Genomic DNA, 26,904 nt, shown 5'->3' with positions numbered 1-26,904 from the left:
ACCAAGGAAGGAGGAGGGGAAACACCCACCTAAAGGGAAGAATAATTCTGGACTTTTACCGAGGGATGACTCTCTATGGCAAAAAATATTTAATGGAAACAACATGAATGAGTACACTACAAGCTGGAAAAATTTCAGTGGAATGTCAGTTATTAATATTCAACAAAGCATGTGTATCAGAAAAAATATATATCAATGCCTGAAGTGTGAGAAAAGTTTCAAGCACAGAGCACACTTTACTTCCCATCAAAGAACTCACACAGGAGAGAAGCCATATAAATGCATGGAGTGTGGGAAAAGCTTCAGTCAGAGTAACACTCTTACTTCTCATCAAAGACTTCACACAGGGGAGAAACCATATAAATGCCTGGAGTGTGGGAAAAGCTTCACTGAGAGCGGAAAACTTACCTCTCATTGGAGAAGTCACACAGGAGAGAAACCATATGAATGCCTACTGTGTGGTAAAAAATTCGGTCATAGTTCTGGACTTCTTTCCCATCGAAGAACTCACACAGGAGAGAAACCATATAAATGCCTGGAGTGTGGGAAGAGCTTCAGAGAAAGTGGAAAACTTACTTTGCATCGAAGAACTCACACAGGGGAGAAACCATATAAATGCCTGGAGTGTGGGAAAAGCTTCAGTCAGAGTACCACTCTTATGTCCCATCGAAGAACTCACGCAGGTGTGAAGCCATATAAATGCCAGGAGTGTGGGAAAAGCTTCAGTTGGAAGGAAAATCTTATTACCCATCAAAGAACTCACACAGGGGAAAAACCATTTAAATGCCTGGAATGTGGGAAAAGCTTCCGTGAAAATGGAAAACTTACTTTGCATCGAAGAATTCACTCAGGGGAGAAACCATATCAATGCCTAGAGTGTGGGAAAAGCTTCCGTGGAGGTGGACAACTTACTTTGCATCGAAGAATTCACACAGGTGAGAAGCCGTATAAATGCCAGGAGTGTGGGAAAAGCTTCTGTCAGCGTTCAACTCTTACTTCCCATCAAAGAATTCACACAGGGGAGAAACCATATAAATGCCAGGAATGTGGGAAAAGCTTCAGTCATAGTGGAAGACTGACTTCCCATCAAAGATTTCACACAGGAGAGAAACCATATAAATGCCTGGAATGTGGGAAAAGCTTCCGAGAAGGTGGACAACTTACTTTGCATCGAAGAATTCACTCAGGGGAGAAGCCATATAAATGCCAGGAGTGTGGGAAAAGCTTCACTTGGAATGACAACCTTACTTCTCATCGACGAACTCATACTGGGGAGAAACCATATAAATGCCAGGAGTGTGGGAAAAGCTTCAGTGAAAGTAGCAAACTTACTTTGCATCGAAGAATTCACACAGGGGAGAAACCATATAAATGCCAGGAGTGTGGGAAAAGCTTCAGTCGGAATGACTATCTTACTTCCCATCGAAGAATTCACACAGGAGAGAAACCATGTAAGTGCCAGGACTGTGGGAAAAGCTTCCGTCAGCATTCCAGCCTTACTTCCCATCGAAAACTTCACACGGGAGAAACCATATAAATGCCAGGAGAATGGAAAAAATTTCAGTGAGTGTTCCTTCCCTTTGAGAATTCACACAGGTTAGGAACCCTACAAATGCATGGAGCATGAGAAAAGCTTCACTGGACCTTTCTGCACAGGATCCCAGCAGTCAAGCCTTTAAGCGTGACTTCAGATGTGTTTTCCTGCTGTTTGCACTACTATTTTTTCTCCAGTGTATGCTGTGCATTTATTCTGGACCTACAACTAAAAAACACAATTTTTCTGAATGGGGGTGGCAGTGTTGCTTGTGATGTGGCAAGGGTGCTGTTCAATGATATATTTTTTTAGATTAAAACAAGGAGGTGCCATTTAATATTAAGCTTCTGGAGACTGCCAAAATGCCTCATCTAAATGTGTCCACCAAAGCATTCAACAGAAAAATGTTTTCAGAGCTTTACCATCCTGTTGTCTCTGTATTTACATTTAATGTCAACCCCACACCCCCCCCCCCCCGCATTTATGATCCTAGAGCCCTGTGGCGCAGAGTGTTAAAGCTATAGTATTGCAGTCCTAAGCTCTGCTCACGACCTGAGTTTGATCCCCGGTGGAAGCTGGGTTTTCAGGTAGCCGGCTTGAGGTTGACTTAGCCTTCCGGACCATTGCTGCACTCTGGCCTTCCTTGCTGAAAAATATATGCATACCGGGACAAAAAAATTATATGCTGCCTTCATCGACTTGAAGGGCGCATTTGATTCAATAGATAGAACCCAACTATGGATTAAGCTAGGTTACCTGGGCATGGACCCACGTCTGCTGTTTCTCTTGAGGAAACTTCATTCTAATACTTTTTGCCAAGTGAAATTTTCTTCTAGGGGTGACTTGACTAGCAAACTCCCAGTGTTAATGGGGGTTAAACAAGGTTGCGTGCTGGCCCCGCATCTTTTTAATTTATTTTTAACTGACCTGGTACAATTTTTGAACCCTACTAATGGTCATCAGCCTAAACTAGCAGGCCGAGTGGTCCCCTTGGTACTTTATGCCGATGATACTACTATCCTCTCTTGCGCAAGTGTGGGCCTGCAAAGGTATTTGAATGCCTTCTATGACTACTGTAATTGTAATTCACTCTCTATCAATTATGCCAAATCTAAAGTAGTCGTCTTTTCAAATTGCTGGCGCCCACAGAGATGGTTAATTGGCAACAAAACAATTGAGCAAACAAAATTTTTTAAATACTTGGGGATCACTTTTAAGCACAAGTTAGGCTGGGTAACAACACCGACAACTTGGCTAAATGTTCGGCTGCTCAAATTAAACAGTTTTTCTTTGCAAGGGGCAACCAATGAGTTCCAGCAGCAATTAAGGTGTTCAAATAATATAATAATAATAATAAGTTTTATTTATACCCCGCCCTCCCCGCCGGGGCAGGCTCGGGGCGGCTTACAATCTGTCATGATATAGTATCATGATATGACAATGCAGGTAAAATCAATTCACAATATAAATACAAATACAAATATAAATTAATGTTAAAAAGCTAAAAACTATATGGTGGTGCTACAACGCTAAAACGCTAGCCCAAATTCTCTATGGTATCCCTATATGGATCTCAGCATTTACCAGGAAAGCGGAGGACATTCAAGCCTCATTCTTTAGACAAATTCTTGGTATGCCAAAATGCGCGTCCTTCTTTCCTCTCTGCTCTGAAGTGGGTCAGTCTTTGGTGGAGACAAAAGCCTGGATTGCAGTGTTTAAATTCTGGCTCAAAATTCACTTTAGAACAGATCCTAACAGCCTTCTTGATTGTATGAAAAGAGACCCATATATTTCATCCTGGACAGCAGTGCTTCTGTCCAAATTTAACCAGTTGGAGTTAGAGGTTGATGATTTTTTTTTACTTCTGATGAGTCATATATCTTCAGATGTATTAAATTGAGATTGTGGGAGTTGGAGGAAACGAAACTATGGCCAACAGACCCTTATATTTGCTCCCCAGCTTCCTTAGAACTTTATGCTTTCTGCAGCAAAATGCCCCATTATCTATCAGACTTAACCATTCCAAGTCATCGCAGGGCATTTATGTTGGCTAGACTAAATGCGTTTCCCTCCAAAGTTTTACAAGGGAGATAACATCGAGTCCCTTTAGGCGGCAGACTCTGTTCCTGTGGAGCGAATATTCCCGACTCAATTCAGCATATATTGCTCGATTGTTCCTTTTACCATAATCTCCGTAAAGATTTATTTTGCAAGCTTCCTTTCTCCCCAGATTTGTCTATTCTGCCACCCTGTTATTATTTATTGAACGATACTGAGGGGGAGGTTAGTGAGGCTGTGGCAAAATTTTTGGCTGACATCCTTAAATTTAAACCTGACCATGTATGAATGCATCTGAAAGCTCGGTTTCATTTTGATTTTATCTCCAATGTTTAAATTTTTGTATTCTGTGTATTTTTATTTGCGACTGTTACGCCATTAACGGTTTGGTATAGTAGGACTCAGCCTTCCATCCTTCCGAGGTCGGTAAAATGAGTCCCCAGCTTGCTGGGGGGAAAGTGTAGATGACTGGGGAAGGCAGCGGCAAACCACCCCATAAAAAAAGTCTGCCGTGAAAACGTTGCGAAAGCAATGTCACCCCAGAGTTGGAAACAACTGGTGCTTGCACAGGGGACCTTTCCTTTCCTTATGATCATTCCTTAATTTTTTTTTGTTTATCCCCAGGAGTGGAATTCTAGCAGGAGCTCCTTTGCATATTAGGCCACACCCCTACAACCAACAGCTGTGTGGACATCCTCAGAGGACTAACACAGAAGGCTAGAGTTCTCTCTGTGTCAAAATGAGAAGAAGATGGTAGGCAGACACAGAGAGAACTGTAGCCTTCCGTGTGATACCGCTGAGGATGCCAGTCACAGCTGCGAAACATCAGGTTCTACAAGGCCACAGCCTGGAAAATCTACAGCGAGTGGCCAACGATAGCTCTCCAGATGTTTTTTGCCTACAACTCCCATCAGCCCCAGCCATTGGCCAAGTTGGCTAGGGCTGATGGTAGTTGTATGCAGAAAACATTTGGAGAGCTACCGTTGGCCGCCCCTGATCTACAGCAACTAACGAACTTTGGCTGTGAAAGCCTTTGACATCATATTGTTTTATGTTTTGTTTTATTCAACCTTAATGTAATAATCGCTGAGATGATGGAAAAGGAAAGGTCCCCTGTGCAAGCACCAGTCGTTTCCGACTCTGGGGTGACGCTGCTTTCACTAAATTTTCACGGCAGACTTTTTACGGGGTGGTTTGCCATTGCCTTCCCCAGTCATCTACACTTTCCCCCCAGCAAGCTGGGAACTCATTTGACCGAACTCATTTGACCGAAGGATGGAAGGCTGAGTCAACCTCAAGTTGGCTACATGAGAGGGATGTAAATTCCCCCTTGAGTGAATTCATTTCAGAAATGACTACAGTAAGATTGAGCTTCAGACAGAGTTACATTCCTACTCTAAACAGTAGGACGTTTTGGAGGACACAGGGAAGAAACCATATACATCAGGGGTGGCCAACGGTAGCTCTCCAGATGTTTTTTTGCCTACAACTCCCATCAACCCCAGCCAGCATGATCAATGGCTGGGGCTGATGGGAGTTGTAGGCAAAAAACATCTGGAGAGCTACCGTTGGCCACCCCTGAATATGCCTGGAGTGTGGGAAAGACTCCAGTCGGAGTAACAGTTGTACTTCCCATCAAAATTTTTGTATTCTGTGTATTTTTATTTGCCTCAGTGGAGAAACCATTCAAATGCCTGCAGTGTGGAAAAAGGTTCCTTTGAAGCGCATGCCTTTCGGCCAAAGGACACACACACACAGGAGAAGAAATATGTTGCACATTCATGATTCTGATTATTAATGTTTATGCATTATGTAATCCCTTGTAAAGTTGAATTCCTGCTCAGGAAAGCTATCAAGAGTGTGTTCTAGTCCACCTAATGTAGTTACTCATTCGTATAATCAGTTTTAATAATAATAATAATAAAACAATTTTATTTATACTCCACCCTCCCCGCCAAGGCAGGCTCAGGGCGTCTTACAGGTATGGCAAAGCCATTGAACAATAAAACAGTTACACAATTCAATAAAATTACAATTTACTGTTAAATTTTTACATAATCTAAAACAATCTAAAAACAGTCTAAAATAATCTCTACTCGCTGTTATCTCAGTTATTAGTATTTGTGATGGCCTGATGTTTATTTCAAGCTCCATCTTGAAAGGCTAGCCGGAAGAGGGCGGTTTTGCACGCCCTACGGAATTGACTAAGGTCCCGTAGGACCCGCACCTCTTCCGGCAGCTGGTTCCACCATTGGGGTGCTTTTATAGAGAAGGCTTGTTCTCTAGTTATTTTTAGTTTGGCCTCCTTTGGCCCAGGTACTTCCAGGAGATTTTGTGAGCTAGATCGTAGTGCTCTCTGGGGAGCATATGGAGAGAGGCGGTCCCTAAGGTAGACAGGTCCTCGGCCATATAGGGCTTTAAAGGTAATAACCAGCACCTTGTAACAAACTCGGTAAACAATTGGCAGCCAATGCAACTCCCGCAGCCTAGCCTGCACATGTTCCCACCGAGGTAGGCTGAATAGCAGTCTGGCTGCTGCGTTCTGCACTAGCTGCAGTTTCCGAGTTCGGCACAGGGGCAGCCCCATGTAGAGGGCATTACAGTAGTCTAGCCTCGAGGTGACCGTTGCACGGATCACTGTTTTGCATTCAGTTGTTTTATTTGGAGAACAACCACATGTTCAAGCATAAAAGTTTTATTTCTCATCTTCTGTCACATCTATCAAGATTGTCACATAAGGGTCTAGTCAGGATTTCTACTGGACGCTTCCAATCAGAAAAGACTCATTGGGTGAGCTTATCACATGTGTCGGGCTTCTTGTTGTACTTAGCCTTCTGCCTATCAAAAACTGATGCCTAAATCTTAGAGAATTGTAATGCTTACATATTTAGCTAAGTTTGAGAGATGTTAGTTAGTCCTGATTTTGTTGCATGCATTTTTCTGTAGTCGTATGACTAATTTTCACCTCTGTCAAATTCTTGCTGAAGAGCATGCTTTATTTTAAATAAAATCATTCTGTCTTAAGATGTTCACTGCTTGTTCCCTGACACAAGATCTGAAGTCTGCCCTTGAATGTTTCATTACACTGGATGAAGCTGTATTGTTTGCAAGTCTTGGGCTGATGGGAAAGACATGTCCTCAGTTCCCCATAATAACCACCCCCAGTCCAGTCCGATCTCCCCTTCACATATCTGAAACATGGGGATGTGACTCAAAATCTCAGGCTAAAAGAAATGTTATAAGAATATAAGAGGAGCCATGTTGGATCAGACCAATGGCCCATCCAGTCCAACACTCTTGTGTCACACAGGGGCCAAAAAACCCAGGTGTCATCAGGAGGTCCACCAGTGGGGCCAGGGCACTAGAAGCCCTCCCACTGTGCCCCTCCCCCAGCACCGAGAATACAGAGCATCACTTGCCCCAGACAGAGAGTTCCATTGTTATGGTATGGCTAAGACCCACTGATGGATCTCTGCTCCATATATTCATCTAATCCCCTCTTGAAGCTGTCTGCTGGCAGCCGTCACCATGGCCGCTAGTCATTAACCAGCTTTTATTTCGGCTTTCCATTGCAAAGCAGGCCTGGAGAATCTCCATCTTTGTCGCTTTTCTTCCTTGCTCTCCCTGGCCCTTTCCTTAGGTGGCTGATTCTATAATGCCCCTGTATAAATCGATGGTGCGGTCTCATTTGGAATACTGTATGCAATTCTGGTCACTGCACCGCAAAAAGGATATTATAGCATTGGAAAAAGTCCAGAAAAGGACAACGAGAATGATTAAAGGTTTGGAGCACTTTCCCTATGAAGACTGAAATGCTTGGGGCTCTTTAGCTTGGAGAAACGTCGACTGCAGGGTGACATGATAGAGCTTTACAAGATTATGCATGGGATGGAGAAAGTAGAGAAAGAAGTCCTTTTCTCCCTTTCTCACAATACCAGAACTCGTGGGCATTCCATGAAATTGCTGAGCAGTCAGGTTAAAACGTATAAAAGGAAGTACTTCTTCACCCAAAGGGTGATTAACATGTGGAATTCACTGCCACAGGAGGTGGCGGCAGCTAGAAGCATAGACAGCTTCAAGAGGGGATTGGATAAACATATGGAGCAGAGGTCCATAGTGGCTACATGGCTTCTCTTTTGTTCTTAAAGAAGGTGCCCCTATCCTCCAAAAGAAGGAAGCATTTAAAAGGTGTGCAGTCCCTTTAAATATGTTTGGCCACCCCTGCCACTGAACAACCCCTTGTCGCTTTCACACCGTGATTTGCTGGTCTGAAGCAATAGAACAAAGTAGGAGTCAAGTGGCACCTTTAAGAGCAATGAAGTTTTATTCAGAATGTAAGCTTTCGTGTGCTAGAAGCACACTTCATCAGACAACAGGATGGAATGGCCAACAGTCCTAAGTATAGAGAAAGTGGGCAGTGAATTAAGTGTGCAAAATCATGGAAATGTTTGTTAGCAGATTAAAAGAATCACAGTCTGGGGTCCGGTGATTGTTAGTTTATGTCAACTGGGCTGCATCGACAAGGGGGCAATAGAAGTCAGAATAGCAGATTTGATGTCCATGTCATTAGGTGTGAAGTGCCATAAATAAGAGTCTGTTGTAATGTTAGCTCCGGGTTTAAAACGAGGGCATTAGTTTCTCAGAGGTTTCATTTAAACATGGAACGCATACATGATTCCAGTTTGCCTTTAGAAAAAAAAGAACACATTAAAATATAGCGGATGGGTTAGTATGTAATGATATAAACAGCCAATACTCCTTATTTGAGTATGTCAATACAAAAAAAAAAATAATCTGATATGCACTATTCTAAAAAAAGAAATACACATGCCCTGATCTTGTTACACTTTCGCCCAAAGTCAATGCAAAGCCCATTTTGGAAGAGATATGGTGGGGGTGGGGCGGGGCGAGAGGCAGGAAAAGCGGCCCCAGTATTGTCAACTTCCCCTTTCCTCCCTCTCTAGGACGCAGAGCTCCACTGGTTTAACTATCAAGAGGTGCGTGGAGGAGGAAAGAGCGATCCTGCCGATTGCTATTCTGGTGCTCGACTTTCTTTGCAGCATTTAAATGTTGTGCATTCCCGATTTGGGGGGAAAGAGAACCCAGGAATGCATAAACGCCCATAAAAACTTGCAACCGGGCTTCCCGACCAGTGCTTCCCTCCACCCCCATACCCTGCAATGGTGGGGGGAGGTCAGCCAAAGGAAGAAAGGGAGAGAGTCTGCATTCCTAGATGGGCGGGGAGGGAACATCCGGTCTCCCCACGACCTTTGCAAGTAGGCTGGCATTCTCTCTCACGAGGCGCAGCAGCCGCCGCCTCCCTCTCACCCCACCCCTCCCCAGTCTGGTGAGCCCAAAATGCAATTGGGGGAAGGGGCGTGCAATGCAAGGGAATGGAGGCAAAGGCAGGGCGGGAGGTGGAGGCCAAAGGGGTGGGGTGGGATCCCCCCTCTTGCGGGTTTTTAATAGTGTTGGGGGGTGAGATCCGGGCGGTGCGCCTTTCTCAGTATTAGGAGCAGGGATTCTGGGAGAAGTTGGGCTTTTCCCGGGAGCTTTGCAAAGAGGGCCGCCCCGTAAAGAGAGCGTTGCAGAAGTCCAGCCTGGATGGCGGAGTTCCCCAGGGCCGGGGTCTTACCCCTCCAGGAAAGGGGTCCCGCCCATAGATCCGCCTGGAACAGGAATGGCCAAACGTGATGAACCTACGAGCCGCCTAGAATGCACATCAGATGTTTGAGAGCGGCAAGACATGAATCTCAGATGTGGGAGGGAGGGAAAGAGAGAGAGAGGTGGAAAGAAAGCAATTTTAAATGCATTCTCTAAGCCACCCTCTGGTTTGGCTTGGGGAAGTGACTTAAAGAGATGAATGCCTTCTCCAAGCCGGTTGAGCCACAGTTTGGCCACCCCTGACCTAGAAGAAGAAGACTGCAGATTTATACCCTGCTCTTCTCTCTGAATCAGAGACTCAGAGCCGCTCGCAATCTCTTTTATCTTCCTTCCCCACAACAGACACCCTGTGAGGTGGGTGGGGCTAGGAGGGCTCTCACAGCAGCTGCCCTTTCAAGGACAACCTCTGCCAGAGCTATGGCTAACCCAAGGCCATTCCAGCAGCCGCAAGTGGAGGAATGGGGAATCAAACCCGCTCTCCCAGATAAGAGTCCGCACACTTAACCACTATACCAGACTGGCTCTCAAGAAGATGGTAGATTTATACCCCACCTTTCTCTCTGAATCAGAGGCTCAGAGTGGCTCACAATCTCCTTTGCCTTCTTCTCCCACAACAGACACCCTGTGAGGTGGGTGGGACTGAGAGAACTCTGACAGAAGCTGCCCTTTCAAGGACAACTCCTGCAAGAGCTATGGTTAACCCAAGGCCATTCCAGCAACTGCAAGTGGAGGAGTGGGGAATCAAACCTAGGGATGCCACCCTGTAGGTGGGACTTGAGGATCCTCCAGAATTAGAGCTCCTCTCCAGACTACAGAGATCAGCTCCCCAGGACAAAAAGGATGCTTTGGAGGGTGGGCTCTGGAGCATTGTATCCCACTGAGATTCCTCCCCAGGATCCAATCCCAAAACTCCAGGAGTTTCCAAAACTGGAGGTGCAACCCTACCCTTCACCCATAGCCAGAGGCGTCCTAGCAATCCTAGGTCCACCAAAGGTCTTTGAAAGCATTGCGGGGGTGGGGGAGAAGGTCTTGTCAACTGAGTCTTAAATCCCCCTTCCCCATGTTGCTTCCTCTGAGTTGGGTAAAGAGCAGGAGTCCAGTAGCATCTTAAAGGCTAGGGAAATTTGTGCCAGGGAATTAACTTTTCTAAGCCATTGCTCAGAAAATGGCTCAGAAAAGCCATTTGGTGTAGTGGTTCCAGTGCACAGACTTTTACCTGGGAGAACCGGGTTTGGTGTAGTGGTTAAGTGCACAGACTTTGACCTGGGAGAACCGGGTTTGATTCCTCACTCCTCTGAGTATAGGGCGGGATATAAATCCAATTTCTTCTTCTTCCTCAATTGCAGCTGGAAGGGGGAGTCTATCTCTGTTATCTTGGAGAGCAGAGTGATTTCAGATGCTGAAGGACATTAGCGGGCAAACGACCGTCGCTTTCTGGCATCCGCTCTCCAAGGTATAAGGAAAGATGGGCTTGCCTTCTTAGTTGTATCTGAAGAAGACCAGGCTTCCTCGGGAGGCGGTGGGCTCTCCTTCTTTGGAGGCTTTTAAGCAGACACTAGATGGCCATCTGATAGCGGCCCCGTGGCGCAGAGTGGTAAAGCTGCAGTACTGTGATCTGAACTCTCTGCTCACGACCTGAGTTCTATCCCAGCAAAAGCTGGTTCAGGTAGCCGGCCCAAGGTTGACTCAGCCTTCCATCCTTCCGAGGTCGGTCAAATGAGTTCCCAGCTTGCTGGGGGGAAAGTGTAAAAGACTGGGGAAGGTAATGGCAAACCACCTCGTAAAAAGTCTGCGCTGAAAACGTTGTGAAAGCAACGTCACCCCAGAGTCAGAAACAACTGGTGCTTGCATAGGGGACCTTTCCTTTCCAGATGGCCATCTGACAGCAATGCTGATTCTGTGAACATAGGCAGATTGTGAAAAGGAGTGCAGGAAGGGTCGCATCAGTGCTTAGTTCTCGTGGCCCTTTTTTCTTACACATCCAGAGAAATGCTGTTCACCACTTCGGGGTCAGAAAGCAGTTTTTCTCCAGGCCAATTTTGCCAGGAATCCTGGAAGGTTTTTTTGCTATCTTCTGGGCATGGAGCAGGTATCACTGGGGGTATGTATGTGGGAGATATTTGTGTATTTTCTGCACCGTGCATTGGGTTGTCGGAACTCTCTGTCTTGGGTATGTGATGCTCTGTCTTCTTGGTGCTTGGGAGGGGCAACAGAAGATGAAGAAGATATTGGATTTATATCCTGCCCTCCACTCCGAAGAGTCTCAGAGCAGCTCACAATCTCCTTTCCCTTCCTCCCCCACAACAGACACCCTGTGAGGTGGGTGGGGCTGGAGAAGGCTCTCACAGCAGCTGCCCTTTCAAGGACAGAGGCTCATAGCGGCCTACAATCTCCTTTCCCTTCCTTCCCCACAACAGACACCCTGTGAGGTGGGTGGGGCCGAGAGGGCTCTCACAGCAGCTGCCCTTTCAAGGACAGAGGCTCAGAGCGGCCCACAATCTCCTTTTCCTTCCTCCCCCACAACAGACACCCTGTGAGGTGGGTGGGGCTGGAGAAGGCTCTCACAGCAGCTGCCCTTTCAAGGACAACCTCTGCCAGAGCTATGGCTGACCCAAGGACATGCTAGCAGGTGCAAGTGGAGAAGTGGGGAATCAAACCCGGTTCTCCCAGATAAGAGTCCGCAAACTTAACCACAACACCAAACAGGATAAGGACTTCTAGTGTCCTGACCCTATTGATGGACCTCCTGATGGCAACTAGGTTTTGGCCACTGTGTGACACAGCGTGTTGGACTGGATGGACCATTGGCCTGATCCAACATGGCGTCTCTTATATTCTTATAGGGTTGGACTAGATGACCCTGGAGATCCCTTCCAGCTCTATGATTTTAAGTGAGCAGTGATTCAGGAAAGCTCCTTCCCTGCCACAAACTTTGTTAGCCTTTTAGGTGCTACTGGATTCTTCCTCTTTCCTACTGCTACAGGCAGATTAACACAGCTACCCTTTTACAGACAGGCTAACATGGCTACCCATCTTGATCTACCTGAGTTGGGAAATTCCTGAAGATTTGAGGATGGAGTCTGGGGAGGGCAGAGTAGAAGAAGATGATATTTGATTTATATCTCGCCCTCCACTCAGAGTCTCAGCGGCTCACAATCTCCTTTACTGTCCTCCCCCACAACAGACACCCTGTGAGGTGGGTGGGGATGGAGAGGGCTCTCACAGCAACTGCCCTTTCAAGGACAGAGGCTCAGAGCGGCCTACAATCTCCTTTCCCTTCCTCCCCCACAACAGACACCCTGCGAGGTGGGTGGGGCTGAGAGGGCTCTCACAGCAGCTGCCCTTTCAAGGACAGAGGCTCAGAGCGGCCTACAATCTCCTTTCCCTTCCTCCCCCACAACAGACACCCTGTGAGGTGGGTGGGAGTAAGAGCGCTCTCACAGTAGCTGCCCTTTCAAGGACAACCTCTGCCAGAGCTATGGCTGACCCAAGGCCATTCCAGCAGGTGCAAGTGGAGGAGTGGGGAATCAAACCCGGTTCTCCCAGATAAGAGTCCGCACACTTCACCACTACACCAAACTGTCTCTCAGTGGGGTACAATGCTGCAGAATCCACCCTCCAAAGCATCCATTTTCTTCAGGGGAAACTAATCTCTGTAGTTTAGAGATGAACTGTCATTCCAGAGGAACCTCAAGTCCCTCCTGGAGGTTGGCAGCCCTACATGACCCTCAGTCCTTTATGGGGGAAGCGGTCCCATATCAAGGCAAATGGCACCTCTTATCTCATCTGGGTTTGGCCTTTCATTCTGCCCTGAAGGAGGGCCTGTGTGTCAATGTGTGTAAAGCAAGTTGGGGCCCAAAATCCTAGCTTGGCCTTCACACAAACTGGGGAAGGGCGCATCTCAAGGCTGAGTAGGAAAGAGACCTGGACTCCCAGAGTTTTTGAAGAGGGCATGCGGGATTAGCGAGGATGTTATTCTTTAAAGGAAAGGAAAGGTCCCCTGTGCAAGCACCCGTCATTTCCAACTCTGGGGTGATGTTGTTTTCAGTGTTTTCACGGCAGACTTTTTACAGGGTGGTTTGCCATTGCCTTCCCCAGTCTTTTACACTTTCCCCCCAGGCAAGCTGGGTACTCATTTTATCGACCTTGGAAGGATGAAAGGCTGAGTCAACCTGGAGCCGGCTACCTGAAAACCCAGCTTCCGCTGGGGATCGAACTCAAGTCATGAGCAGAGCTTAGTACTGCAGCTTTAACACTCTGCGCCACGGGGCTCTTCTGTTCTTTAAAAGGGACCTGGAAATAAACAATTGCCAAGAGCTGCAAAATGCAGAAGAAAGACAGTCCACCTCATGCTTCTTTTATTAAGGCCAGTCAAAATGACACAAACCCTTGTGGATGCTAGAAAGTCTATCAGAACGCTTCATTGGGCAGATGTAGCGTCTCTGTGTTAAATTCCCTCAAATCCCTTCTGACTTCCAGTGATAGGGTAATCCAGTGATAGGAGAGCCAGTTTGGTGTAGTGGTTAAGTGTGCGGAATCTTATCTGGGAGAACCGGGTTCGATTCCCTACTCCTCCACTTGCACCTGCTGGAATGGCCTTGGGTCAGCCATAGCTCTGGCAGAGGTTGTCCTTGAAAGGGCAGCTGCTGTGAGAGCCCTCTCCAGCCCCACCCACCTCACAGGGTGTCTGTTGTAGGGGAGGAAGGGAAAGGAGATTGTAGGCCGCTCTGAGCCTCTATCCTTGAAAGGGCAGCTGCTGTGAGAGCCCTCTCAGCCCCACCCACCTCACAGGGTGTCTGTTGTGGGGGAGGAAGGTAAAGGAGATTTTGAGCCACTCTGAGACTCTTCAGATTGGAGGGCGGGAGATAAATCCAATATCTTCATCTTCATCATTTTCTTAATAGAGTCTGGAGCCAGTTTGGTGTGGACACTTATCTGGGGGAACCGGGTTTGATTCCCCGCTCCTCCACTTGTAGCTACTGGAATGGCCTCAAGTCAGCCATAGCTCTCACAGAGTTGTCCTTGAAAGGGCAGTTTCTGTCAGTGCTCACCTGCCTCACACGGTGTCTGTTGTGGGGGAGGAAAGTAAAGGAGATTGTAAGCTGCTCTGAGATTCAGACTGTAGGCGGGATATAAATCCACACATTGACATGCTTGCCCTCCTTCAGGGCAGAATGAAAGGCCAAACCCAGATGAGATAAGAGGTGCCATTTGCCTTGATATGGGACAGCTTCCCCCTTAAAGGGCTGAGGGTCATGTAGGGTTGCCAACCTCCAGGAGGGACCTGAGGTTCCCCTGTAGTGACAGCTCTTCTCCAAACTACAGAGATTGCTTTTCCCTGGAAGAAATGGATGCTTTGGAGGGTAGATTCTGCAGCATTGTACCCCATTGAGATCTTTGCCCTGCCCAGACTCTATCCTCAAATCTTCAGGAATTTCCCAGCTCAGGTAAAGAGCCAGTTTGCGGGCTCTTCTCTGGGAGAACCGGGTTTGATTCCCCATTCCTCCGCTCGCACCTGCTGGCATGGCCTTGGGTCAGCCATAGCTCTGGCAGAGGTTGTCCTTGAAAGGGCAGCTGCTGTGAGAGCCCTCTCAGCCCCACCCACCTCACAGGGTGTCTGTTGTGGGGGAGGAAGGGAAAGGAGATTGTAGGCCGCTCTGAGCCTCTATCCTTGAAAGGGCAGCTGCTGTGAGAGCCCTCTCCAGCCCCACCCACCTCACAGGGTGTCTGTTGTGTGGGAAGAAGATAAAGGAGATTGTGAGCCGCTGTGAGTCTCTGATTCAGAGAGAAGGGCGGGGTATAAATCTGCAGTCTTCTTCAATATCTTGTTCTAATATCCTCAAAATGTCCTGTTATTAACGTCTTTGCTCAGGTCTTACAAACGGAGGGCTATGGCTTCCTGAACTGAGTCAATCCATCACATGTTGGGTTTTCCTCTTTTCCTGCGGCCTTCAGAGGTTACAAAATGTAAAAAGGAGAAAGGCAGACTCTGTCTTGGGTGATCCTGGATGGGGGCATAGGGGATGGGTGGGCTGTTGGCCAAAAGCAGAGCCTCAGTTTTGCATACCGAAGGTCCCAGATTCAACCCCCAGCATCTTCCTCTGAAAGGATCAGCTTTGTAAGTTCCTGTGCATTAATGTGAATGCTGACAGGCTCAAAGCAATTTGCCAGAAATGTGGGATTCTGGCATTTGCTTCCAGTTTGGTATAGTGGTTAAGGGCGTTGACTCCTGTCTGGAAGAACCGGGTTTGATTCCCCACTCCTCCACTTGCAGCTGCTGGAATGGCCTTGAGTCAGCCATCGCTATTGCAGGAGTTGTCCTTGAAAGGGCAGCTGCTGGGAGAGCTCTCTCAGCCATTTTTCTTCTGACAAAAAGGCGATTGATGGTGCGTCTCAGTCGAGACCAGTAAGATTCAAATGTTAAAACCTGCATTTGAGGCACACTGTTCTCTTTTTCAGGCTGAAAGCGGAAGGAACCAGACCCTGGCACCCCTTCTGATAATGCCTGAGGTAAATTTATGATGTATTTGTCCTGTATTTATCATTCCTTGGAGTCAGTCCTAACTTAGAAGTTCACTGCAGCATAATATAATTTTATAAAAGCTGGGAACAAGAAGAGGGGAAGGAAAACGTAACTCAGGCAAGTTGAATTGAGAAGCCAAAAGGCTACTGACTGCCAATATAAGGGCCAAATAGAAATTTAAAGTATTATTGAATATACTAAACTACATGTATTTATAACAAATTAGATTAAAAACAGATATAGGCCCATTTGTAGCCTAAATACAGGATAAAATCATACGTTGGTATTAAGCAGAAAACATATATGCCCAACACCGGGCAAATTCAACCTTCCTCAGTGATCAAATATCTATATTGCACTTTAGTTCGAGGTAGGAGATTGAGGAAGAATCGCACTGCTACAGCACCAACCCTAAATCAGACTTTTCCCTGCAGCCGCTGTGGCCGGACCTGCCTGTCCCACATTGGTCTTGTCAGCCACCAGCGAGCCTGCAGCAGACGTGGACTATTGCACTCTTCTTAAATCTTCGTTCGCGAAGCCAAGCCGAGAGAGAGAGAGAGAGAGAGAGAGAGAGTGAGAGAGAGAGAGTACAAAGAATACTGAAAACAGGTCTAATTAAAAATGATTTTATCAGAAATCGCAGTGACTCAAGGCCGAGATAAAATATAGAGGCTTCATTTTCAAATACCTTCTGCCTTGATCATATACTTCTGTTTGGTGTAGTGGTTAAGTGCACAGACTCTTACCTGGGAGAACCAGGTTTGATTCCCCACTTCTTCATATACAATTGCCGGAGTGACCTTGAGTCAGTCATAACTCTGTCAGAGCTGTTCTCTCAAGAGCAATGCTGACTCTGAGCTACTGGAGTCGTGAGCTGCTGGAATTAAAATTGTGAGGTGCCGCAAGAATTAGTTTGTTCTGGGGCCGTCTTTCCTGACCTAAGAGAAAAATGTGTGAGCTGGAGGCTAAAAACTGTGAACTAGTTCACACTAATACAGCTCAGAGGGAACACTGCTCAAGAGTGCTCTCAGGCCCGCCTACCTCACAGGGTGTCAGTTGTGGGGAGGGGAAGGAAAAGGAGATTGTAAACTTCTCTGAGATTCTGAGTGAAGGGCAGGGTATAACTCGATTTCCTCCTCCTCCATTATGTGTCTTTCTCTCTTGGTCCAAGGAAGGTATATTCGACATGAAATTTGAAACCACTGAGGAAAGTCGAATTGGCCAAAACGCTTATGGTCTTGGTCACATACATTTTCTACTTGATACCTATGTAGGATTTTATCCTGTTTCAAGGCTACTAATTGGCCTATATCTGTTTTTATCTAATTTGTCATAAATATAGGACATATGAAGCTACCTTATACTGAATCAGACCCTCAGTCCATCAAAGTCAGTATTGTCTACTCAGACTGGCTGCGGCTCTCCAGGGTCTCATGCTGAGGTTTATCACGCCTATTTGCCTGGACCCTTTTTAGTGGAGATTCCAGGGATTGAACCTGGGACCTTCTGCTTCCCAAGCAGATGCTCTGCCACTGAGCCACCGTCCCTCCCCTCAAAAGGGACGTTTTTTGTAGCAGGAACTCCTTTGCATATTAGGCCGTACACCCCTGATGTAGCCAATCCTCCTGGAGCTTGCAGTAAGCCCTGTACTAAGAGCCCTATAAGCTCTTGGAGGATTGACTACATCAGGGGTATGTGGCCTAATATTCAAAGGAGTTCTTGCTACAAAAAAAGCCCCACATAAATGCATACATTTTAGTATAGTTCATATTATTTATGTTGTACATAAGAACATAAGAGAAGCCATGTTGGATCAGGCCAATGGCCCATCCAGTCCAACACTCTGTGTCACACAGTGGCCAAAAAAATTTATACATTTTAATTGATATTATTTGGCCCTGATATTTGTGGTAATTAACCCTTTGGTTTTTTTATTGTATAGGTGCCCTGCAGACATTGTGAGTTACCCAGAATTGAAGTTCGGCCATGTTTATTACTTGTTATATTAACTATTTTCAATAGAGTTGTGTCCAGTATAGAGCTTCCTCTGCTAATTCCTGTAGAGCAGGAACTTCCCACCACCAATAAGTTAATGAAATACTAGTATAAGAAACAATCAAGCCATTACAAGTCCACCAGAATGCTTGCAGCCGCCACCACCTCCTGTGCCAGTGAATTCCATGTGTTACTCACCCTTTGGGTAAAGAAGTACTTCACCCAAAGGCTGAGTGAGAGAGATTTTTTAAAAAAAATAAATAAATTAAAATATATGCATGTATACAAAGTGCACTAAAACTGTGCCTTAAAAACAGTGGCACAATCCGCCCTTGAAGTGGTGAATATTTGAACTAAGAAGTCCTGAATCGATATAACCTGATACATTTCAATATTAATAGGTTAAAAACCTCGAACCAATAAAACAGGACCAATAATTTAACATATCTAGGTTGAGTATCTTGAACCATTGTTAAAACAGGACCAGATGTGTTTTGGCTTCCAGGGCCTTTCTCAGTGGTTACATTTTTATATTTACATGCACGCTCTAATATATACATACATTAGTGGCAAGGCGAGTGGGTTATGTGGCATTCCAGGTATCCTGTGTGTGGCAAAAAAATTGGTTGCGTGAGGACTCAAACTTTGTTCTTAAACTTTTGAAGCCACACATCTCAGGTTTCTAACCATGGATATCATGACTCTCAAGAGTGTGCATGTATGTTTCAACCTTTGTTAAATCAGAGAGTTTCAGTTATCAGAGAGTTTCACTGGTATTTTGGTGAAAAGATTCAGTATGATTGTGGGAGTTGTGGTACCAAAAAATGAAGGGGATTGGAACATTCTGGCTTAGAATGTTGCTGGGTGACCTCGGCCAATCATATGCTCTCAGCCAGATGTTTCTCACAGGCAGGGCTGTTTTTCTAGCAGGAGCTCCTCTGCATATTAGGCCACGCCCCCCTGATGTAGCCAATCTTCCAAGAGCTTATAGGGCTCTTAGTACAGGGCCTACTGTAAGCTCCAGGAGGGTTGGTTACAACAGGGCTGTGTGGCCTAATATGCAGAGGAGCTCCTGAAAGAAAAAGAGCCCTGCTCACAGGTGATAAAATAGACAAGAGAAGAGTGTGAGCCGCCCATTGTAGAGGGAGGCAAGGTATAGCGTTGCTTGTAAATTGAATTGTGGCAACAATCCCCAAAAGGATTGTTGTTCTCTTTTGCTGCCCCCAATATTATTGCAGTTCTTTTTTGGCAGGAGGCTTAGCTGCTCATTCAGTATTCAAACGAAGAACATAAGAGAAGCCATGTTGGATCAGGCCAGTGGCCCACCCAGTCTAACACTCTTGCGTCACACAGTGGCCAAGAACCCAAATGGCCATCAGGAGGTCCACCAGTGGGGCCAGAGATCCAGAAGCCCTTCGCTATTGGCTGCCAGTATTAAGAATACAGAGCATCACTGCCCCAGACAGAGAGTTCCATCTGTACCTTCTGGCTAATAGCTGCTGATGGACCTCTGCTCCATATATCAAGTGGCTGAGGGGAACCTCCCCATTCAGAGGCACAGATGTATCCCAGCATCTGGATGCAACATCTTACGCTCATGTGTGGATGAACAGCCTGGCACTATTTGGAGGCAAGGTCACCCAATCGTAGACCTTTTAAAAAGGGAAAAGGTGGTTATTCAGCTAATGTATGTCTCTAGTGATTAGGAGCATAGCTGAGCAGGGAAATCGTATCAGAACAACTGCACAAGTATCACAGAAACTAAGAACAAAACATGAGGCTGGCTACGTTGTGTTACTAGAGCAAAGTCTGAATCCATTGACACGCACATGAAAGCTTATACCCAGAATTAAACTTCGTTGGTCTTAAAGATGTCTACTGGACTCAAAACTTCCTTCTGCCACTTCAGACCATCATGACTTCCCACCAATGTTCCCTCTAAGCTGCAGAGTCTTGTGAGCGAAAATTCTACTTTGTGAGCCACTGGCATTGGAGTTGTGAGCTGCCCACTGCATCAATGAGTATGCTCGGGGGTCATCCTTCCTGAGCTAAGACAAGAAATGTGTGAGCTGGAGGCTACAAATCTATGAGCTAGCTCACGCTAAACTCAGCTTAGAGGGAACACTGGTCCCCACCTAAATCTAAGTTATGTCAGTGTCTGGTTTTACTTTGGCACTGTCAAGCGTGCGCTCATTTCTGGAATGTATTTTTCTTTCTAGAGGAAGAGCAGGTCACCAGCTGTCTTTTACTCCCCCCTTATTTACAGCCAGTAGGCAAGTAATAAATCCATCTGGCCCTAGGATGCTTATGCTACAGCCTGGCTGGCATTACCTTCAAGTCGCCTCTCCCCCAGGTTCACACAGACAACCCTTATCTTCTCCCGGAATAGTGTGAGAATGTTTGATGTTTCCAATAGCCGAAATTCCTTAGTAATAAAATAGATAGTGGTTTAGCAACCTTTGAACCCGTGATTCAAGTATGCATTTGTATGGTAACCTTTGATGATATCCTATATAACAACTGTGTAACTGTGTGTACGTCATTACTCCCAAGGCTTGTGTCCTTGGTACAGCTCCTGAGTTGACTGCGGGGTGACATGATAGAGGTTTACAAGATTATGCATGGGATGGAGAAAGTAGAGAAAGAAGTCCTTTTCTCCCTTTCTCACAATACAAGAACTCGTGGGCATTCAATGAAATTGCTGAGCAGTCAGGTTAAAACGGATAGAAGGAAGTACTTCTTCACCCAAAGGGTGATAAACATGTGGAATTCACTGCCACAGGAGGTGGTGGCAGTTACAAGCATAGCCAGCTTCAAGAGGGGGTTAGATAAAAATATAGAGCAGAGATCCATCAGTGGCTATTAGCCACAGTGTGTGTGTGTGCGAAGGAAACCGCCATCAGAAAAAGTAAACATAGCACTAGCACTTTTAAAAATTAACTAATTTAATTTTAAAGTTTAACCAGATTTTAACTAAATGCTGATAATGCTTAATGTAGTTTTATTTACTTGTATAATTTAACTCTGAACCATGTTGTTAGCCGCCCTGAGCCTGCTCCGGCGGGGAGGGCGGGATACAAATAAAATTTGTTGTTGTTGTTGTTGTTGTTGTTATTTGACCACTGTGTGACACAGAGTGTAGGACTGGATGGGCTATTGGCCTGATCCAACATGGCTTCTCTTACGTTCTTATGTGACACAGGGTGTTGGACTGGATGAGCCATTGGCCTGATCCAACATGGCTTCTCTTATGTTCTTATGTGACACAGAGTGTTGGACTGGATGGGTCACTGGCCTAATCCAACAGGGCTTCTCTTATGTGACGCAGGGTTTTGGACAGGATGGGCCATTGGCCTGATCCAACAGGGCTTCTCTTACATTCTTATGTGACACAGGGTGTTGGACTGGATAAGCCATTGGCCTGATCCAACATGGCTTCTCTTATGTTCTTATGTGACACAGAGTGTTGGACTGGATGGGCCATTGGCCTGATCCAACATGGCTTCTCTTATGTTCTTATGTGACACAGAGTGTTGGACTGGATGGGCCATTGGCCTGATCCAACAGGGCTTCTCTTGTGTTCTTATGTGACACAGAGTGTTGGACTGGATGGGCCACTGGCCTGATCCAACAGGCCTTCTCTTACATTCTTATGTGACACAGGGTGTTGGACTGGATAAGCCATTGGCCTGATCCAACAGGGCTTCTCTTATGTTCTTATGTGACACAGAGTGTTGGACTGGATGGGCCATTGGCCTGATCCAACAGGGCTTCTCTTATGTTCTTATGTGACACAGAGTGTTGGACTGGATGGGCCACTGGCCTGATCCAACATGGCTTCTCTTATGTTCTTATGTGACACAGAGTGTTGGACTGGATGGGCCACTGGCCTGATCCAACAGGGCTTCTCTTATGTTCTTATGTGAGACAGAGTGTTGGACTGGATGGGCCATTGGCCTGATCCAATGTGGCTTTTCTTATGTTCTTATGTGACACAGAGTGTTGGACTGGATGGGCCACTGGCCTGATCCAACAGGGCTTCTCTTATGTTCTTATGTGACACAGAGTGTTGGACTGGATGGGCCACTGGCCTGATCCAACATGGCTTCTCTTATGTTCTTATGTGACACAGAGTGTTGGACTGGATGGGCCACTGGCCTGATCCAACAGGGCTTCTCTTATGTTCTTATGTGACACAGAGTGTTGGACTGGATGGGCCATTGGCCTGATCCAACAGGGCTTCTCTTATGTTCTTATGTGACACAGAGTGTTGGACTGGATGGGCCACTGGCCTGATCCAACATGGCTTCTCTTATGTTCTTATGTGACACAGAGTGTTGGACTGGATGGGCCACTGGCCTGATCCAACAGGGCTTCTCTTATGTTCTTATGTGAGACAGAGTGTTGGACTGGATGGGCCATTGGCCTGATCCAATGTGGCTTTTCTTATGTTCTTATGTGACACAGAGTGTTGGACTGGATGGGCCACTGGCCTGATCCAACAGGGCTTCTCTTATGTTCTTATGAGTTTCTAACAATAAAACAGCTTTGGTTTAAAACAAAAGACTGGTTATTGAGAAATATCGGCGCTTGACATTTTGGGAGTAATGACGTAATGGCACATTTCTGGGAGTCATGGCGCTTGACAGGCACTCCTTTCAGAGGAATGGGACTAATGATCTTTTATAGTTTTATAGGGTTTTTATTTTTAAATTGTTGTTAGTGTTCCATGTTGTAACCTGCCCTGAGCCTGCTTGTGGGAAGGGTGGGATAGAAATTAAATTTTAAAAAATAAATACAGGTGATGGTTCAGAATTGTTAGGATAAAAAAGTTCAATTGGACTTGATGGGAAAAGAGGAGTTCACCCGTTCCTTCCCGTTCACCCGTGTAGCTGCTAAAGAAAAGGGAACTTTGTAGTAAGTCCAGCTTCCCCTTGGTGAACAAAATGTGGGGAAGATGCCTCTACACTCGCAGGGGTGGCCAAACTTGCTTAACGTAAGAGCCACATAGAATGAACGACAGATGTTTGAGAGCCACAAGCCAGGAAGGAAGGAAGGCTTACAGTTGCCAGCCTCCAGGCAGGGTCTGAAGATCTCTCACTTTTACAACTGGTCTCCAGCTGGCAGAGGTCTCCTGGAGAAAATGGCTACTTTGAAGGGTGGACTCCCGGGCATTTTACCAGGCTGAGGCCTCTTCCCCTCCCCAAACCCCCACCCTCTTCTGAATCCACCCCCAAAGCCTCCAAGTATTTTCCAACAGACCCAGCAACCCTAGGAAGGCAGGCAAGAAGGCAGGAAAGGAGACAGAAAGAAAAGCAACTTTAACTTTAAATGTGTTCTCCAAGCCAGCCAATGAAGCTGTGGGAGCTTGGAGAGCCACAGAACAGGTGTGAAAGAGCCACATGTGACTCTCGAGCCACAGTTTGGCCACCCCTGCTCTACAGTATTCCTGATTGGACAACAGCCATAGGGTGGTCCTAAGGAAACTTCCCTCTGAGTTGTAGACCCGGATAGAATTCTGAGTAGACTTGTTTAGAGCCGCGTTCTGTGATATTGATCTGCCATTGTACCATCTTTTCCCGTGTTATCTACACTGAATGGCCTTGATATTCCAAAGTAGCTTACCCAGCCTTAGATTTTGAGGTCTTTGAACAAGAGAACGCTTTAGGAATTAGACTGCATTAGTCCCAGCAAAAAACTTATTTTATATGACTTTCTACAGGGAAGGCAACTACTTTAATTAAGGAAGTACAACCAGCTCTCCCAAGTACAGTGCTCTGCCTATCATAAGAACATAGGAACATAAGAGAAGCCATGTTGGAACAGGCCAGTGGCCCATCCAGTCCAACACTCTGTGTCACATAAGAACACAAGAGAAGCCATCTTGGATCAGGCCAATGGCCCATCCATCCCAACACTCTGTGTCATATAAGAACATAAGAGAAGCCATGTTGGATCAGGCCAATGGCCCATCCAGTCCAACGCTCTGCGTCACATAAGAACACAAGAGAAGCCATCTTGGATCAGGCCAATGGCCCATCCATCCCAACACTCTGTGTCATATAAGAACATAAGAGAAGCCCTGTTGGATCAGGCCGATGGCCCATCCAGTCCAACACCCTGTGTCACATTAGAACATAAGAGAAGCCATGTTGGATCAGGCTAGTGGCCCATCCAGTCCAACACTCTGTGTCACATAAGAACATAAGAGAAGCCATGTTGGATCAGGCCAGTGGCCCATCCAGTCCAACACTCTGTGTCACACAGTGGCAAAAAAAAAACAAGTGCCATCAGGAGGTCCACCAGTGGGGCCAGGACACTAGAAGCTCTCCCACTGTGGCCCCCCCCCAAGCACCACATCATACCACATTATTTGTCACAACAGTTGTGAAAAGGGGTATTGAAAACATGGCAAAGTCTCCCTTCCCATTTAGTGTTTTCCAGTCTCTTGGTAGTTAATTATGATTTTTCACGCCCTCCTGCCATATCTTATTTATCTCTGCTTTCCTACAGCGTAAGGGAGAAAGAACAACAAGAAAAGAGAAGGAAAACTGAAGCAAGCAGAACTGGAGGAAGGAACCCGTTGCTTCTGTGGGAAAGGGCTTGGGAAAGATGGACAACCTCACGGAGTATCAAGAAGGGCAGACGGATGAAAAACCGTGTAAATCAGAGTGTGGAAATAGCTTCAGTGAGGAGGGGTACCTCACTCTCTATCAAAGAATCAACACAAGCGAGAAAAGATTTGAATGCACAGAGTGTGGAAAGACTTTCAAGCAGAAGGCCAACCTAAATAAGCATCATAGGACCCACACGGGTGAGAAACCGTACAAATGCTCTGAGTGCGGAAAGGAGTTCAGTCAAAAGGAATATCTCTCTATCCACGAAAGAATCCACACAGGGGAGAGACCATACAAATGCTTAGAATGTGGAAGACGGTTCTGTCAGAAAGAGTACCTCACTATCCATGAACGAATCCATACAGGAGAGAAACCATATAAATGCTTAGAGTGCGGAAAGAGGTTTTGTCAGAAGGAGTATCTCACTATCCATCAAAGAATCCACACAGGGGAAAAACCATACAAATGCATAGATTGTGGGAAGAGTTTCAGTCAGAAGACCAACCTGACTAGCCATCGAAATAGTCATACCGGGCAGAAACCCTATAAATGCTTAGAGTGTGGAAAGAGCTTCAATCAGAAGGCCCATCTCACTAGCCATCAAAACACCCACACAGGAGAAAAACCATATACATGCTTAGAATGTGGAAGGAGCTTCTGTCAAAAGGCCAACCTTACTTCCCATCAAAAAACCCACACAGGGGAGAAACCGTTTGTCTGTTCAGAGTGTGGAAAGAGTTTTAGTAAGAAAGCCAACCTCGCTTCTCATCAGAAAACCCACACAGGGGAAAAGCCGTATGTGTGCTCAGAGTGTGGAAAGGGCTTCAGTCATAAAGCCAATCTTAATACTCATCTAAATACCCACAGAGCAGAGAAACCATATAAATGCTTAGAGTGTGGAAAGAGCTTTAGTCACAAGCCGACCCTTAATAGTCATCTAAGGACCCACACAGATGAGAAACCATATAAATGCTCAGAGTGTGGGAAAGTCTTCAGCCAGAAAGCCAGCCTTCGTACCCACCGGAATACCCACACTTACTCTTGATTCAGACAAGATGCTTGGACAAGTTTTACGCCCCTAAATGTATGCTTGATCTATATCTATCCTGACTTCTCAGATCTAGGTGTAGAAAGGCGACTTAACTGGGTCAGCTTGCTTGCAAAATGTTATTGAAGGGAAATCAATCCAACGTTCTGACTTCTTCATGAGTCTGACTTCATGACTCTTCTTAAGCAAACCATATTTAGGTCAAACGTCCGTCACAGCTGTGAGGGATAAGAAATTATTGAGCCAAGGCAATTGAGAATCTTCAAAAGATAAAGCAGGGAAATTTGTAGGATTCGATCAGAAAATTTTTGGGGAGGAAACCGATCAACTTGATATACTTCGAGCAAGGTTTTTAGAGGGAAACTGCCTTGCTGCTTCAGATGGATGTGTAACGCGGAAGAAGACAAAAGACACTTGACCCTGCTGCTTCCCCTGGACTTCTTAGTAGCTTTGTAGACTGCCAAGTATGATATTCTTCAGGAACACTTTTTGGAGTCCGGGTTGTGCGTTTGTAATTCAGCTCTTTTTTAGGAGAAGAAGAAGATGACGATGATACTGGATTTATATCCTGCCCTCCACTCTGAATCTTAAGAGTCTCAGAGTGACTCACAATCTCCTTTATCTTTCTCCCCCACAACAGACACCCTGTGTGGTTGGTGGGGCTGAGAGAGCTCTGACAGAAGCTGCCCTTTCACGGACAACTCTGCGAGAGTGATGGCTGACCCAAGACCATTCCAGTAGCTGCAAGTGGAAGAATGGGGAATCAAACCTGGTTCTCCCAGGTAAGACTCCGCACACTTAAGAAGAAGAAGAAGAAGATATTGGATTTATATCCCGCCCTCCACTCCGAAGAGTCTCAGAGCGGCTCACATTCTCCTTTACCTTCCTCCCCCACAACAGACACCCTGTGAGGTGGGTGGGGCTGGAGAGGGCTCTCACAGCAGCTGCCCTTTCAAGGACAACCTCTGCCAGAGCTATGGCTGACCCAAGGCAATTCCAGCAAGTGCAAGTGGAGGAGTGGGGAATCAAACCCGGTTCTCCCAGATAAGAGTCCGCACACTTAACCACCACACCAAACTGGAGGAAGGCCGTAGGAGATTTCCAACCTGGAGGAATCATCTAAATTTAACTCCTGAGCCAGAATGCTGAGGGAAGAAACTTCAGAGGCATGGAATGTGGTGCGATGATCAATATTTATTCTACTTCAGTTAAACTCTAGTCTTCTCAATGGGGGACCAAAGTGGTTCCCAGCCTTCTCCAGTTCTCCATTTCGCCCTCACAATGGTTCTGTGATGTAGGTTAGGCTGGGAAGTTGTGACTGGCTGCATGTCAACTAGCAAGCTTCCATGGTAGAGTGGGGGTTTGAACCTGCATCTCTGAGAACCTAATCCAGTGCTTTAACCACTGCGCCGTGCAGGCTGCTCATGTGTAAGAACATAAGAGAAGCCCTGTTGGATCAGGCCAA

The 26,904-nt window shown here is 46.2% G+C and overlaps 1 protein-coding gene across 1 annotated transcript; it reads left to right on the top strand.

The window, feature by feature from the left end:
• Positions 1–183: 183 nt before the first annotated feature.
• On the top strand, positions 184–25,707 carry LOC132571137 (zinc finger protein 91-like). Its single transcript, XM_060237818.1, has 2 exons — positions 184–1,523; positions 24,505–25,707. Exons 1-2 carry the CDS (start codon positions 284–286, stop codon positions 25,434–25,436), a joined length of 2,172 nt encoding a protein of 723 aa, XP_060093801.1. The 5' UTR covers positions 184–283; the 3' UTR covers positions 25,437–25,707.
• Positions 25,708–26,904: the final 1,197 nt, after the last annotated feature.

This window comes from Heteronotia binoei, chromosome 5, assembly GCF_032191835.1.
Source record: "Heteronotia binoei isolate CCM8104 ecotype False Entrance Well chromosome 5, APGP_CSIRO_Hbin_v1, whole genome shotgun sequence".
In the NCBI taxonomy this organism is placed as follows: domain Eukaryota; kingdom Metazoa; phylum Chordata; class Lepidosauria; order Squamata; family Gekkonidae; genus Heteronotia; species Heteronotia binoei.
Note: the sequence above shows the minus strand (reverse complement) of the source record. Positions and strands in the feature narration are given on the sequence as shown.

Excerpts from the sequence above, each read along its gene's own strand:
- LOC132571137 (XM_060237818.1), top strand. The coding sequence starts at position 284 with ATGGAGTGTGGGAAAAGCTTCAGTCAGAGTAACACTCTTACTTCTCAT. Across the intron at positions 1,524-24,504 it reads CCATCGAAAACTTCACACGG|GCGAGAAAAGATTTGAATGC; the intron begins GAGAAACCATAT and ends GAATCAACACAA.